At 38.1% G+C, this 14,569-nt stretch overlaps 1 protein-coding gene across 1 annotated transcript in view; it reads left to right on the plus strand.

The window, feature by feature from the left end:
* The window catches only part of MACROD2 (mono-ADP ribosylhydrolase 2), a gene marked incomplete at its 3' end in the record, with an annotated part of 798,315 nt that overhangs the window by 567,008 nt on the left and 216,738 nt on the right, over positions 1–14,569 (plus strand). The window contains exon 6 of the mRNA XM_031062830.1: positions 655–685. Within this exon, the coding sequence (XP_030918690.1) occupies positions 655–685 (31 nt within the window). The remainder of the gene's footprint in view (positions 1–654; positions 686–14,569) is intronic.

Below are 14,569 nucleotides of genomic sequence, written 5' to 3' on the forward strand. Positions count from 1 at the left end.
TGTAATATTTCTTGTTGTGTGATGTATATTCTTTGGTGTCCAAGCTGCCCCAAAAATGTACTCTTTTCACCAGCATCTGCCGGTTCCTCCCCCTGTACCAGTTTGCAAACCTTTGGCTTGTAGCAGTACAGCTGTGTTGGGTCACACCATAAACCACATCCAAAAGAACTGAGGTCAAGAACTGAATCAAAAAAGGAGATTATAGTGAATGAGGGCATGACAAAGAGGCATAGCATAGTCTAAGCTGGCCAAGCTTATTTTACTGATGAAGAAACATTGTCTAACTCTATCCAGATGATATGACTTTGTTTTTTGCTACTGTAGTAGCTTATGGTGTTCATTTTTAGCTCATAAAATCAAATTTTAGCTCAAAAGGCAGTTTTAAGAATGAGTCTGTGTTTAAATGTTGCTTGCAGCTCAAGATGTGAAAAAGAATGCAGTTTTATTAATGTGGCAGCAAGGAAAACATATGGACTATGTTTCATATAATGACATGAGAATGCCTGTGATTTGACTGCTGTATCCATGATTGCTGTAACATATAATCTCTGGGTGTTAAAAAACAGGCATTTAAAAACACTCTTGGTTTTGATAAAAAGTATGGTAAACAGAAATCCCACTGATCTCTTTTTTTTCCTTTCATATGTTTTACAGGCCTTTCCCTGTATTTCAACTGGAATTTATGGTAAGACACGCCTTTGATGTCACTTATTCTTACTCGTTTTTCCCTATTACTGCTGTTCCAAACAGTGATATTTCCTATCAGATGTCTCATTAGTCATTTTATCTCACCAATATATTTATACTGTGTTAAGTAACAGAGACCCAAAGCCTTTGGCTGTGACTGGATGCTGGTGTGCTGGGAAGCGGGATACTGCTGTGCACAGCCCTTAGCATAACCCTTAGAGCCTGTGAGCCAAGACCTGCAACTGTGGTTTCCCTTCTGCAGTAACTCTTAAACACGCTGCTGTTATTTCAGCAAGGGAAAAATAGGGGTCTGGCAAAATTTTCCATCCAGAGGGAAAGAAAGAAAGATGCCATGATGTCCAAGACTGGCCAAAACAAAAATAAAAAAAGCCAAGCCAACTTTCTGGAGTTACAGGAAATTGTCTTAGTTCCCTTGAGTTTTGCTTCCACCATTTTAGTTTATTAATTTACATGCAAATTTACATGGCCTGAAGGAACTGGAAGGAAATGGTTATTGTAAGTCTCTTGCTTTGTTGTAATCATAAGGTAATCCATCACTAACAATTAACTGGCTTTTGGTTGGCATTGTGAAAGAAGTGAGCATGATATTTGGAGGAAAAAACAAGTAGTTCAATATTTAGAAAAAAATCGAGAAATTTGAGAAAACATGCAAACTACAAAGGGATTGTTTTTTCCTTAAACAATGACCTGCTGATTTTTTTAAAATTTAGATCCAATAAATTATTATAGGTTTGATTACTTACACAATTTAAAGTTATTTTAAAATAAGTATGTTTTAAAGAACCATGAGGATGTTCAAGACATGTTACATGTCTTGAAGTGTTCAAGGCCAGGTAGGATGGAACCTTAAGCAACTTGGTCTAGTGGAAGGTGTCCCAAGGGGGGTTGGAACCAGGTGATCTTTAAGGTCCCTTCCAGCCCAAACTATCAATGATTTTATGCTAAACAGCAATATTTTTTAAAAAAAGCCATTATCATCTAACAATGTAGCATGACATAAATCATAACACATAGTAATTGTTAGGTAAGGTAATTTGAACATTGACTAATTAGATAATTCATATTCAGGAGGGGAGAAATGAAGGCAGAAATATTTAGGCTTGTTCCTTCTATTTTAAGGATCTCTTATTAAAATTTTTTGATGATTGTAGATCGGAAATAGGTTTCAGAAGGTAAAATCTAGTTCAGTTTGGGTGCTGTAGTCCCTTCTACTTGAACTGCATTTCCATTGTTGCAGAAGAACATGCAGATGCCATTTCCATGAGCACTAGGATTGGCTGAATAGAAATCTGGTTTCAGATAAAGCTTCCCCTCAGTTCTCAGTTTTAGTCCCCCTTTTGAACTTGGAGGCAAGCTTTGCATTTTAGTCCTTGATTCATTGGCCTAAATCTTGATCTTTTACATAGATACGTTTTTGTTTGATGTGCTTATTTTTGTTTACATTTCTTTTTGTTTGATACATTTATTTTAGAATAGCAAGCAAGATATGATGTAAGTATATAGAAATTACCAGTAAGTGGGATGTACAAAGAATAGTACTTCACTTTTTTTTTAGAATTGGCCTAGTTAATAGAAAAGTCTCAGCAGGTGAGAAATATGGTTCCCTGAAGCCAGCAGAGAAAGTTGGAAAGGATCTCTGATAGGGATAGTGAGTTTATGGGAAGTTTTCAATGCTTCTCTCAAAGGTAGCTGTGGCATTACTGAAACATTATACACTGCAGCAGATGCTTTTTCTGTAATTGTTTGCTGTTTTCACTGTTGGAAATAAATTTAAATGCATTTGTGCTAAAATGCTCTGCTTTTCTGAGGCTGCTTTTTGTAGGTTTTTTTTGGAGGGGGGAATACAGCCTCTATTTGAATGTACTGTTTACATTTTAAGAAATGTTTTTTATTTCTCAATTAAAAAAGCACTTCCATTCTTTCCAGACTTTCAGATGCACTGCCTGAGAGTAATAATTAAAAAGGCAGCCCGTCAGTATTTTCAAGAATGTTTGATAGCAGTTGCATTGCTAAAATTACACTGTGGGTTGTGACGTGTTTGCAACGTAAAGTACGCGCAAGCCCCACAAACTATGCTTTAATCTTTTTGGTTTTGTTGGGGTTTTCCCCTTTATCCATGCATATTCCTTTAGATAAAGGCAGTGTCTAGATGGAAAAGTGGATCAGCCTCATTCCTGGTGGCCGAGATGATTATCTGTGCTGTGCACCCAACACTGGACTGTCCCAGTAAAGCAGTATAGAAGGAACACGCTTGCTGCTTCCTCTTCTTGGATCCATACAAACAAATTCTTTCCCTTCAGAAACCCCTGGCTGAGGATGCAGTTTCTCCTACAAAATGAAGTGCAGAAATTTGCTAGAGGTTGGCTGAGTATATCCAGTTTGAGGATCTGGACAGAGTTCTGCTCCAGACTCCTGTAGATGTGTAGATTGCTCACCTGCGCTCTCATCCTTAGGACAGAGTGTTCACACTTCTGTGGCGAGCAGCCCATTCTTGTTTTCATCACTGCAGAGCACTCCTTCACTCCATAAAAAGGAGGTTAGGAAGAAACAAGCTAGCAAGGCTTTTCCTGAGGTCTTGGCTGAGGGCAGATTGCTTTCTATGGGAAGAGTGTTGGACAGAGGAGAAGTCTGCCCTCCTCCCCAGACGCTTTCCTCATGCTCCATCTCCACCCATCACGCTGTGCGTGTTTCAGCTTGAACAAGTCACAGCCTTGAGAAGGCCATTTGGCTGCTGCACAGTGCCAGCAGGCAAAACTTGGATTTTTCATGTGCTCCTGTTTAAAGAGCGCTGGCAACAAATCCACTCACTAAGGATCTTTGACTTAGACGTTTGATTCAAATGAGGGATTCCATCTTTGAAAAATGACATGGGAAGCAACCAATGCTAAATATTTGTAAGAATTAAAAAACAAGTGAGAGTCTGCCCACAGGCACTCTGAGAAAAAAAAAATCCCTACGAGATCCCAAATCCCTAATATATTTTCCTAAGAGATCTCTGTCACATTTAATAAGCTTAAGAACTGCTAATCAGTCTAAGAAAGCAAAGGTTGTGAAGGTTTATATCCCCATGGATCCCTGGGTTACTCTCTTCCGTTGCAATAAATGCTTTCATTTATACCAAGAGCATGAAGTTTCCCAAATAAAACTGTTTTGGGAGGAGGACTGAGGATTTACATCCCTCCCATGGCATTAGGGAGGTATTGGAGTATCAAGCTCCAGACTTCCTTAGCAGCTGTTTAGTAACACACAAACATAAGCCAGGCCAGTTCAATTTTGAGGGATTTTCTTACATTTTTGTCTCTTTTTCCTTTTTAAAGCAAGTTTACTATCTGTTTGGGAGAAAAATTATAAAAAGGAATGAAAAAATCTGTAGTTCAGAGGGTGCAAAGTGCTATTTTAGGCTGTAGTATGTCAGATTTTTATGTTATACCAGAGGATCACCATTTACATGTCCAGTTTCCCCTTAATTACTGTCTTATTATGTCTGAGATAGCTCCAGAAGAGGGGATTGAGGGGGAAATGCCACTTTTTTTAGTAGATTTTCTGGAAGAGCAGCTCATTAAGAAGCTCTCCACAAACTGTGGTGTTTGCAACCTGCAGAGTGAGCAAGGGTGTTGGATATGGTGCTACAAACCTTCCAAGCCACAACATTAAAACAAGGCTTTGCAGATGGTTGTAAGGAGACAGGATTTTTCATGTTTGTCACAAATATTTTGAGGGATAAGTGTGGGATAGGCTACATATGGAAGGAATTGAAGATGTTATTGTCTGTGCACACCTGTGTGTTACCTCCTTACTGTTACTTTACAGTAATACAGGACTGGGCTTTGTTCTGAGATGCTTATGTTGGCAACATAAGCTGCTCTTTGACAACAAAAACTAGTATTTAAATGTTATTTTAAACTTAAGGGAGAGGGGGAAACAAGAAATAAAGTGGAGGGAGAAAGATGAAACTCTGAATTCCAATTGGTGTGTATTTCTGTCTCTGCATCACTGTAGCTGTATGATGTACCTCAGCTTGATTTCATTAAAATTATGTCCTCTATCCTTTCTGAGAAGAAATATAAAAGCAGCTCTTAGTTTTCTTATGAAGTTATACTTGCATTAGTTTTAAAAACAGAGAGAGAAACAGACTAAATGCCACGAAAGTGCAGAATGTCTGTGGTGATTTAAGTGGTGGAAATGCACAGTTTCACCACGTTTTAAACATCATTATTACATTGGAGTAAATCTTGCTGCTGTAGGATCCACTGAGGCTTACTTGTAGCTTTTGGCCTGGTTTTTTTTGTTTTTTTTTTGCTCTGTGTTGCTAAAGGGAAGTCTGAAAAGAAAAAAGTAGAGTAAATTGCTGTGTAGAAAATTGCTGTGTATTTCCTGTATAGGAAATAGAAGCATATAATCTGTTCTTAAGGGAGGCTGCAGGGAGGGGGCACAGATCCTCTTGTCTGCTTTAGAGTTGGGGGAGAGGTCCTTTGGTCTTGTGCCAGCTTGTGTCACCACTGTCCTGAGCCCCTGTCTGTCCTGCTGAGAGTCCAGGGAGTGATTCATCCTGCTACAGAGGGCTGGGAGCATCTCCATCAGCTCTTCTCCCCATGAGGTGATCCCAGGTAGATTATAACAAGGGATTAACCAACAGGTGTTTGACTGAAGGATTGTAAAAGCCATCATAAAATCTGAGTCAGAAGACTAAACCAAATGTTTTCAAAGGCAGAATCAATTCCTGACACAGGGTTAAAGGTTGAGGCCATCTATTTCCATCTTTCTCATATGTTTTTTTTCCTCATTTTTCGGTTGGCATTTCATTTCTGGAATAGATGTTTCTTTAATGAGCAATTCTAATAAGGGCTGCACTGTCATCTTTCCAAGGAAGGAGTTAGCTGTAAATTTTTCAGAGCCACTATACACCAGTGTGTAATAAGTAACTATTAAGTGGTTTTGTACTTATCTTCAGTCTGGGCCTTTGAGTTTCTGTCACCATTAAAAAGGCTTAATGCTTATGTGAGCATCAGAAATTGGATATTGTGATGTCAGATGAGGTTATCCAGGAAAATGGATATTATATAAATTCTTTGTGATAAAAAATCCCAATCTGGTAGGTCACATAAGAAAAGTTCCTATAAGGAAGATTTTCATAACTAAGTTGATTTTTAAACTTGATCAGCAGCTCCTCATCCTCAGCTTAGACCACATCAACCATCAACTTTTTTGACACTGTGTTGTTTTAAAAGATCTTTTTTGTAACTCATTGAGAGTTAATTGCATTTTGATATTTGCTGGTTAATTGGCATAATGTTATATGTTTGTAAAAATGAAGATATATGAGAACTCATTCTTTGACACTTCTTTTGGGTCTGATCACCAGTTAAATAGATTATTATTAAAAGTAATGGTAACAGCTATGAAATTACTATTATAATATTCAAGTAATCCTAGAAATCTAATTACTACTTGTATAAAAATTTGTTGCATGCATTATTTAACAGTGTTCTTATTTCAGATAGTGTGGTGTCCATGATACTAATTGGTGTCTTCCCATAATTTAAATACTAAAAAATTATTACAGGGAAGTGTAAATTGATGAGCTCTCAGCAGTCTAAAATTAGCATTCATGTGATGTATTTAGCAAGGAGAAGCTCTAGCTTGATTCCAGACGAGAGACTTAATAAGCTCTCTTTTTCAGTGGAAATTAGCTTTTTATGGATAATGTAGTTTGACTATCTAGAATTTTATCTATTCTGAAGGTCTTGCTGACTGGTCCAATTTGCAGCATTTCCCCTGAACACTAGAGGACAAATCCTGTCCTTCATGAAATTGTCATTTAGTGACTGTCCTTAAAAATTTCCCTTTGAAAGCTTAGGCTGTTGACTAAATAGTTGCCTCATGGCATCTCTTTCAATCTTTTCCATGTTCTCTTTAGGAAGAAATAAAAGCCTATGTAATTACTTTTTCCTCTTAAAATGATATTTATATTTCAGCCATATTTATATTAGATGTATATTATTATATTATCACACCTTTCACCTTGCAGCTGGCCACCCTCTCTAACCTCACTGCCTGGGTTCTCCTCTGCAAGAAACAACTGTGTGCTCTCTTGCTCTTATTTCATAGTGTTTTCCACCTTGAAGCTACTAGCATGGCTCAAGTTGCTTTAGCAGTGAGCTCTGTAGGTATCTCCAGATTACTGAGGAAAAGCCAGGAACATCCCCAAAGGCATCAAAAACATGTTGAGCTTTGGGCAGTTTTCCCTTTTTTCCTTTCGCTTTTTGTATTATTATTTTTTTGTCAGGTAACTGTCCTGTAAAGCATAAATAAGCTGGAAAAGTTCTCTGGTATCCAGAAAGCATATTGCAGAAATTATAAACAAGGCTTCAGCTGGTCAGATATATTATTTGCTTTCATATTTGTGGTTTTCTATTCAAAGAGCTAGAAATGTCTCAATTACCATGATGAAAGTTAAAGCTCTATATTGTTGTATACCAACAGAATTACTTAATTCTCTTTTCTAAATTTTCTTGGCTGATGTCAACATGATAATCTGATGTGTTTGTTCTGTGCCTTTACACTCTGGAAAAAGAGCTAAAGCTCTTTGAAGCTAATTTGTTAAGAAATGAATTGAAGAAAATAAAGCTATGTGGACCTCATCCTAGAGACATTGCATTAAGATGATACATGAAGTATAAAATATTTCTTGGTAAAAGGCCCAATTATTGCTATCCAGATTTTTTCTTTGACGCAATCTTGCCCCTTGCCCCAGGAAAAAGCATGTCTCTAAAACTTAACTTGGAGCCCAATCCATTAGTGAATTCTACCATTTTGTTTTGGGTGTCTTTTAACCATATTCATTATTAGATGTAGTGTGAAAACACAGTCATTATAATAATATCTTTTTCATGCCTTCCCACATTTCAGCACTTAGCAGTGATTTCATTTACCTGTGCACTCTGGCTTAACTAGTCTTGCATGTAATCTTAGTTACACCCCACGTTCTGTGTACTTTGGCAGCTAGAACAAGATGTCCAATGGCAAGATTTCTATTCCTTTTAATACCATGCAATTGTTTTATCTGGAGTTGACAAATGTAAACAGAAGGAAGCTGCCATGAAACCTGATGAGCATGATGCCCTTAGTTCCCATGATATAATTTTAGGTCGTTCTGTGAGGAGCAGAGAGTCTGGCTCAATAATCCTCGTGATTCCCTTTCAGCCTGAGGTATCCCATGACTCTGAGTGTATTCAGCTGAGTCCCACTCACAGCTTAAAACTCATTCTGTGAGGACAGAAAAGTAGTGCAAGTCTTTGTGTGTCCTTGCAGAGCTTTTAAAAGGCCTGACACACTGAAGTTGAGTAGGAGTAATATTTGTGGTGTCACATATATCAAATAGTTTTACCACAAAGGTTGTTGACCTTTGATATCTTTTTGAACTTCTGTGAACTGCATTAGATAGTAAATGCCTCAGGAAAACAGCTTCTGTTTTCCATTAATTCCTCAGGTTTTAGTGCAAAGGGTCTATCTGTGATCTGGCCACAGAATATTGTGATGCTGGGCCTTATTTGTCCTACTTTTTATCCTCCATAGCAGACATTATCTCTTATTGTTTATTTATGCAATATCTATTGTAATGGTCCTAGTCAGTGTTGGAGACCCTTAATACTACTCCAGTACAAGCACAGAAGGTCACCATATATATAAATTTACATTACCAATGTCATCTCTCATTCTTAACTTTGGTCACTCCAAGAAGTTTGGAAGAAGGGTGTGTGAGAATATGGAGACTCTTAGGTGGCTTGTGAGAGGTAAAAATGCATTGCTGCAAGGGCAAATATCTTTCTCCTGAAATGAAAGAAAGGATCAAAAGAATAGACCTGCTACTCTGAGTCTCATCAAAGTACCTGAAAGTCAAGCTAAAGGCATGTCTGGCTCTGAGAGTCATTCACTGTGTTGTCCTTTTTCCTGCATCTTTGTTAAATTGTGATGCTGCCATATATCATTGGAAAGGGCAACTGCCACTGAGGCAGAATAGCAGAGCTGAGAGGTTCTGTGTAGTGAATGACTAATCCTGTTCCTAAGCCAAAATCCTGTTTATAAGATGTATTCTGCAGCTCTGCACACTGCAGATCGTGTTGGCACCTGGGTTAATGGAGGGCCACCTTGGGCCTGGAAGAGAGTCAGTTGTGCCTTTTTATCTTGGGAATGTATTTAAAGCTGCTGTGTGCTGCACATGCTGGCAAAATGTTCACCTGTCTTCTGTCTCAAGGTGTGATGTGCCAGAAAATCAAGTACTGTGAATTACAACAGTGGAAGGAAGCATCTATTACAATGCTCTGATTTTTTTTTTTTTTGGTAGTAAAAGGGATTTTCTTTTTAACTAGTAATTTCTGAGGTAATAAAAAGTTAGATTTATACACATACTTTCAATTTATGCAACTCAAGTAACTTGCTGGTGATTGTATCGATGAATTAAACAGATTGCATGCATGCATTGCCAGGGCTGTGGTGTTATTTCTCAAATTCCATATTAATAATTATTCATAAAATATCAGGTTGTTGTGGAATTGTTTCCTGTTTAATTAATCTATCAGAATCTGACTATTCAGTTTAAGTTAGTTTCTTGTATGGAGGAAATATTACACAGCTAGTAAGAACACATAAGGCTTATTGCAGAGGAAATGCAGCAAGAGTCAGAATTTACCTTTCTGTGAGTACTGCTCGGGAGAAAGTTCTAATCCTTTCCAGAGCTTCTGTGCAGAGCAGAATCATTGCTAGGTTTGTTTACTTGGCAGTAATTGTATACATATTAAATTCTCCTTCAGGTTTATTCAGGGTGAGGTTCACAGAAACAAATGTGCGCCTTCTTGTTGAAGAGTGTTAAGTCAGAAATTCAGCGCATATAAACAAGGTGACTACGAAAACAAGTGTGAGTGGGCTTTTTGTGTACCTGCCAGGCAGGATAGAAGTCACCCAGTTACACTGTAGAGCTGGTTTGGGCAGGGGGAAATCACCTTCTGCTTTAAAACACACTTTGGGTCAGGCTTCTGCTCAATAGAGCTGCTTTTGGTTTATTTCTGAGCTGTCACTACTGCAGGAAAGGACTGGTTCAAGGGGTGTTCTGCGAGAAGATAACTGTAATTGGCAATCCATTTCTTCATTTCCATGCTATAGCCAGCCTTGACAAATTAATCATGATCAAATACAGGCTGTGGGAAGGGGGTGACCCACGTAGCACAGAAGAAAAATGAGGCCCTGTGCTGGCATGACAGACTAATCCTTCAACTCACCCATTTGACTGAATGAGGGGACTTGTTGTTGTGCCTGTCACCAGCACCGCCCATAAACAAACTGCTCACTCTCAGTCAGAGGGCTTGGCGGGGGTGATAAAGGTTATTGAGAGCATCCCAACGCCTCATCCATCACTGATGTGGGATACAGAGCTCCTGGATAAGTCCTCAGGAGGAAAAGTCACAGTGGCTTACAAGTTCCTGCCTTGAAGAGAGAACGACCTGAATTGTGTTTGTGGAGGGATTTTGTGTCGGATCCCATGGGAACCAAAATGACTCCTTGGTTTGGCAGGATGTGTTATGGCTACTACAAAAAACAGCAAAAATTTGGGGTTGAAGTTTAGATTATATAAGGGTCCCTTCCAACCCAAGCCATTCCACGATTCTGTTAATATTTCTGGCAGGTCTGAGTGGTTATAGCTTCACACAGACTCTGATTTTGTCCTGGGGAACAGGAGGTAAGCTGGTTCCAGATGGAAAGGAAAACAATGGCAGCCTAAAGAAAATTATTTACTCTGACAGCTGTGTAGAGAACTTCGGAATTTTTGGTAGATGTTTGCTTAACTGTATTCATTCTTCTTATCTGTTTTTTGGAAGCGTGCAGCAGCTGTGTGGCTTCTAGAGTTACATGAGGAATATGGGACTCCTTTAACTAGCCTACTCACAGTAGTACTCACAGTAATGTTCTTTACTTGCTAATGTACTTTTTTCTATCTATGGCTATGATTTTAGGTTTTCATCTGCTAACTAAATGGAAACACAACTAAGTTAATGTTGGAGTATACTGGTTTCAGACAAGCCATGGTGATTTGCACTAGCTGTGAAATATCAAGAGGAATAAATGTGGTTTTTTGTAGTTGACTCTATTCACTTTGAATAACTGCATTGAGCTCTGCAGAGGAGAAATCCAGTCCAAAGTATTGTACCTTTTTTAAAATATTTTATTTGGGCAGGAAAGACTTTATCTTACTTTTTCTTGAAAGAATATCTAGCCCCTTGAAAAGAACATTGCTTTAAAGTCTGATTTGTAAACGATTTGTATATCTCTTTTATTCCTTTCAGTATATTACTTATATATGAGAATGAAAGTACTTGCTTTCCTATAAATTACTAGATGATAATCTGTATCTATCATTTTCCAATTTCGTTTTGGACAATGCAGCATATCATTCCTCCCACCCCCCCCTTTCCTCTGTGATGTTTGAAAGAACCCTTTAACAGAAATATGGTATAATTTAAAGGGTAACAATTTCTTGTATGTGATGCTGTGGCAGTGGAGGAATTTTTGCCCCCTTCTGTTCCATTTCTCTCTGGAATACAAACATTAAACCTTCATTTGCAGGGAGCATCCCATATAGAAAATATAATAGTTCATCATACGTTGTGACTTGTTTCTCTTACAAACCAAATTTTGGGTTGCTTAATCCAGTGGAGTAGCACTTCCAGGTCACTCCTTGAGGAATGTGCTATTCAATGTGAATAATTTTATGGCACTTCTGCATGGGGAAGTCCTGGTTCAGAAACCCCTAAGCTAAATAAGAGCTGATATAAATGTCAGCATTTGTTCAGCTACCAGCCAGTACTGTATGTTCTTTATCCATTTTCTTGTTTCTCAGTTTTGCTGGACAAAAAAGTATTTCTAAACCACAAAAGACACCAAATGAAGTGTTTAGCATTTTGATGAGAAAAATACAGTGTAGGAATACGTAGAATTTAAGATTAAGAAAAACAGGTGCATCCTTAGGACGAGAGTAAATGGACTGTTCAAGTGGTGACCAGTGTGTGGTGTGTAGTTTCAGCTTTATGTACCAGCTCATTATCCAGTGCTGGAAGAATGGAGTATCAGTTTTATGCAGAATGCTTATCACTGTAAATTGCCCAGTGTAGGCTGTGAGCTGCAGACAGTGCAATCATAATAGCTTCCAAACCAATGCACTTTTATGGATTCAGAGCATTAGTCATTCTCTTATGCCCTTAATTACCATTAGGTAGTTACACTTGTGTCTGTAATAGGTGCTAAACATTCTGCCGCTGATAGGTTTTTAACTATTCTTTTTGTTGTAGCAGTAAACTCGCTATAGCTGACTGTTAGGAGGCCAGAACATTATTTTTTAGCCTAGTGCCATTAGGAACATGTCCAAAGGCATTTTGAGTTGTATTTGCAGGTTGGTTGTAGCCTTCTCCGTTTGGTTTGGTTTTCAGGGTGGTTTTTTCCTGTCTTTAGGAAAGAGAGTAAAGAACAATTCTGCTGCTAAGCTGGCACTGCTTGATTAAGAGATGATGTTTCTTTCCCTTTTTGCCTAGTTTACAAAGTGAGAAAGGAAGGAAACCTGATAGATTTTTCACAGTACTAGAAACAATATAGAAGAAACTAGTGATGCCATTTACATGCTGGCCATGCCAGTCAGTGCCCTAGAAATCTTCTGTTGTATTTTGCTATCAACATTATAAGCTACAATTTACTAGTTTTCAGTAAAGCAATGAATCACTGATGTATAGTAGGCCCTTCCCCCCCCAAAAAAAGAGTGAGATTCAAAGTTCCCTTTTAATCAAAGCTGCTAGCCATGATTCAGGTAATGAGAATGCATGTTGGCATTGCTTCCATGTCATTCCTAATGAGGATTTCATGTTATGGAATCCTATACCTGTCTCTCAGTTGTGTAGTGTGGTGTAGTTGTCAATGTTTTATTGACTATCAGTAAACAGAAGCAGTGACTGCAGTTACCCTGACTGGTGGCCAAGAGTTAGAGAATGTGCAACTGACAAATTTGAGGGTAACTCCCCACAAATATTTTCCGTTGATATTTTCCAAAGTTGTACACAAGTGATGTGGGAATACGTAACTACTCTGGCCTTGAATTTCTTTAATAATGCCAGCATATTCAAAATGGTCTTGCTAAGGGCAGTCAGTGGTGTTCTGGCTGTGGAATTTGAGGCATTTGAGGTTAAAGAATTAGCTTCCAAATCCTTTCTTAACTTGTTCCATGTTTTCAAGACTCTCTTTGCTAGTTGTTGACCTTCTTCTGAGTTTTCCATGTTGATTACATGGCATTTATGCTGACCTTAACTAAGCTGAGCATTTTCTGAAAAGGAATAAATAGAAACATTTCTCCATCAGCACTAATGCCAATAAAACATAGGCTTAAAGTTCATAAAAATATATTAATTTAAAATTGCATATGATTTCAAGAAATTATCTACTTTTAAAAATTTGGATTTGATAACAAGTTATGTCTGCTTGATAGACCAATTTCTACAAATTATTGAAGTTTCATGGTATCAAAGCTTTCTGCTGGGAAGAGGTCACCTTGATATTTGTACTGAATAAATTTCAGCCTTGGCTCCACGTTTTATCATTCTTGATGTCTTAAATTTTCCCTTACCTCCACAGTTTTTTTTAATCTACTTATTTTTATTATTTGTTTTTATGACTTACTGTCAACATATTTCACTGATTTTCTACTTACTAAACAAAATGGTTCTGTCTGAATTTCATGTGTAGCCTTAATTTTGTAACTTTTAATGTATGATCTGTGCTATTTAGGTTACTCTGTATTTATTGCTTGTTTTTGTCACTGCCTACTAAATACATTAATGTCTACAGATCTCTAAATTGTAAGGCTGCTCTCTTCCCCAAAAATGTCAGGACTGATGATGAAATTCTCTTTTCCTTGATGATAAATCTGAATCTCCACACAGTAAATGGTAGAAGACAATCATGGGCTTTGGCCCAATCCTGAATTATCTGTCTATAATGTTCAGTGCTTAAGAAAGTATCATCACATGAGCACACGTTAGATGCAGTTATTTAAAAGACACTTTGTTTTATCAAAAACTGCCAAAACCACCACCATCAAACACCCAGAAAGTCCTGTCTAAGTACAATTTGTACTCCAGTTCCAGCTGCTGTGAGAGTGCTCAGCCCACAGCTGCCCCAAGCAGGCACTCATGGCCTCCTCAGGTCTGTCAGTCCACCTCCTGGGCAAACCATTTCAACCCCAAAAAGCATGGCTGGGTGAAAAACCACCTATACTGAAGCTGTTGAATCCAATCCAACCAAATTTGGATCCACATCCAACCGATTTGGCACAAAGCAAAGGATGTCCACACAAATGTTTCAGCCAGCAGGGCTGAGCATGGAGTAACTCCCGGGGGAACAAGGGTGTGACAGTTGCACCTTCAGTTCTTAGAACTGGATTTAGAAGGTAATGTTTTTCCACATTCTGAATTTGCTTTGTTCCAAATGGATTGTGGGCTTTTTTTATTTGTTTACTGGATTTTCAAAAGTACTTCAACCGTTTCAAAGCATCAGTTCTTTTTTTGGTGTGTTTCTGGTGGTATTATCCCATGCATCATGTGAGAACGGTAGATGTGGAATCTGATGGGAAATCATAAGAAACAAAATTGATGTTAAAATTTTAGCACAAGAAATGTCCCAGAAGCTCACACATTCATTGTTTCTTCCCTTAACTCTGTTATTGCACGCAAGCTCTTTCAAATGTATTCTAAGCAGTTTTTAAACTGTTTGCAAAAGTATGTCTGACTGCTAACATTTTTCCTTCTTCCTGCTCTTTCAATCAGTTTGG

Source organism: Geospiza fortis, unplaced genomic scaffold (assembly GCF_000277835.1).
Source record: "Geospiza fortis unplaced genomic scaffold, GeoFor_1.0 scaffold185, whole genome shotgun sequence".
In the NCBI taxonomy this organism is placed as follows: Eukaryota; Metazoa; Chordata; class Aves; order Passeriformes; family Thraupidae; genus Geospiza; species Geospiza fortis.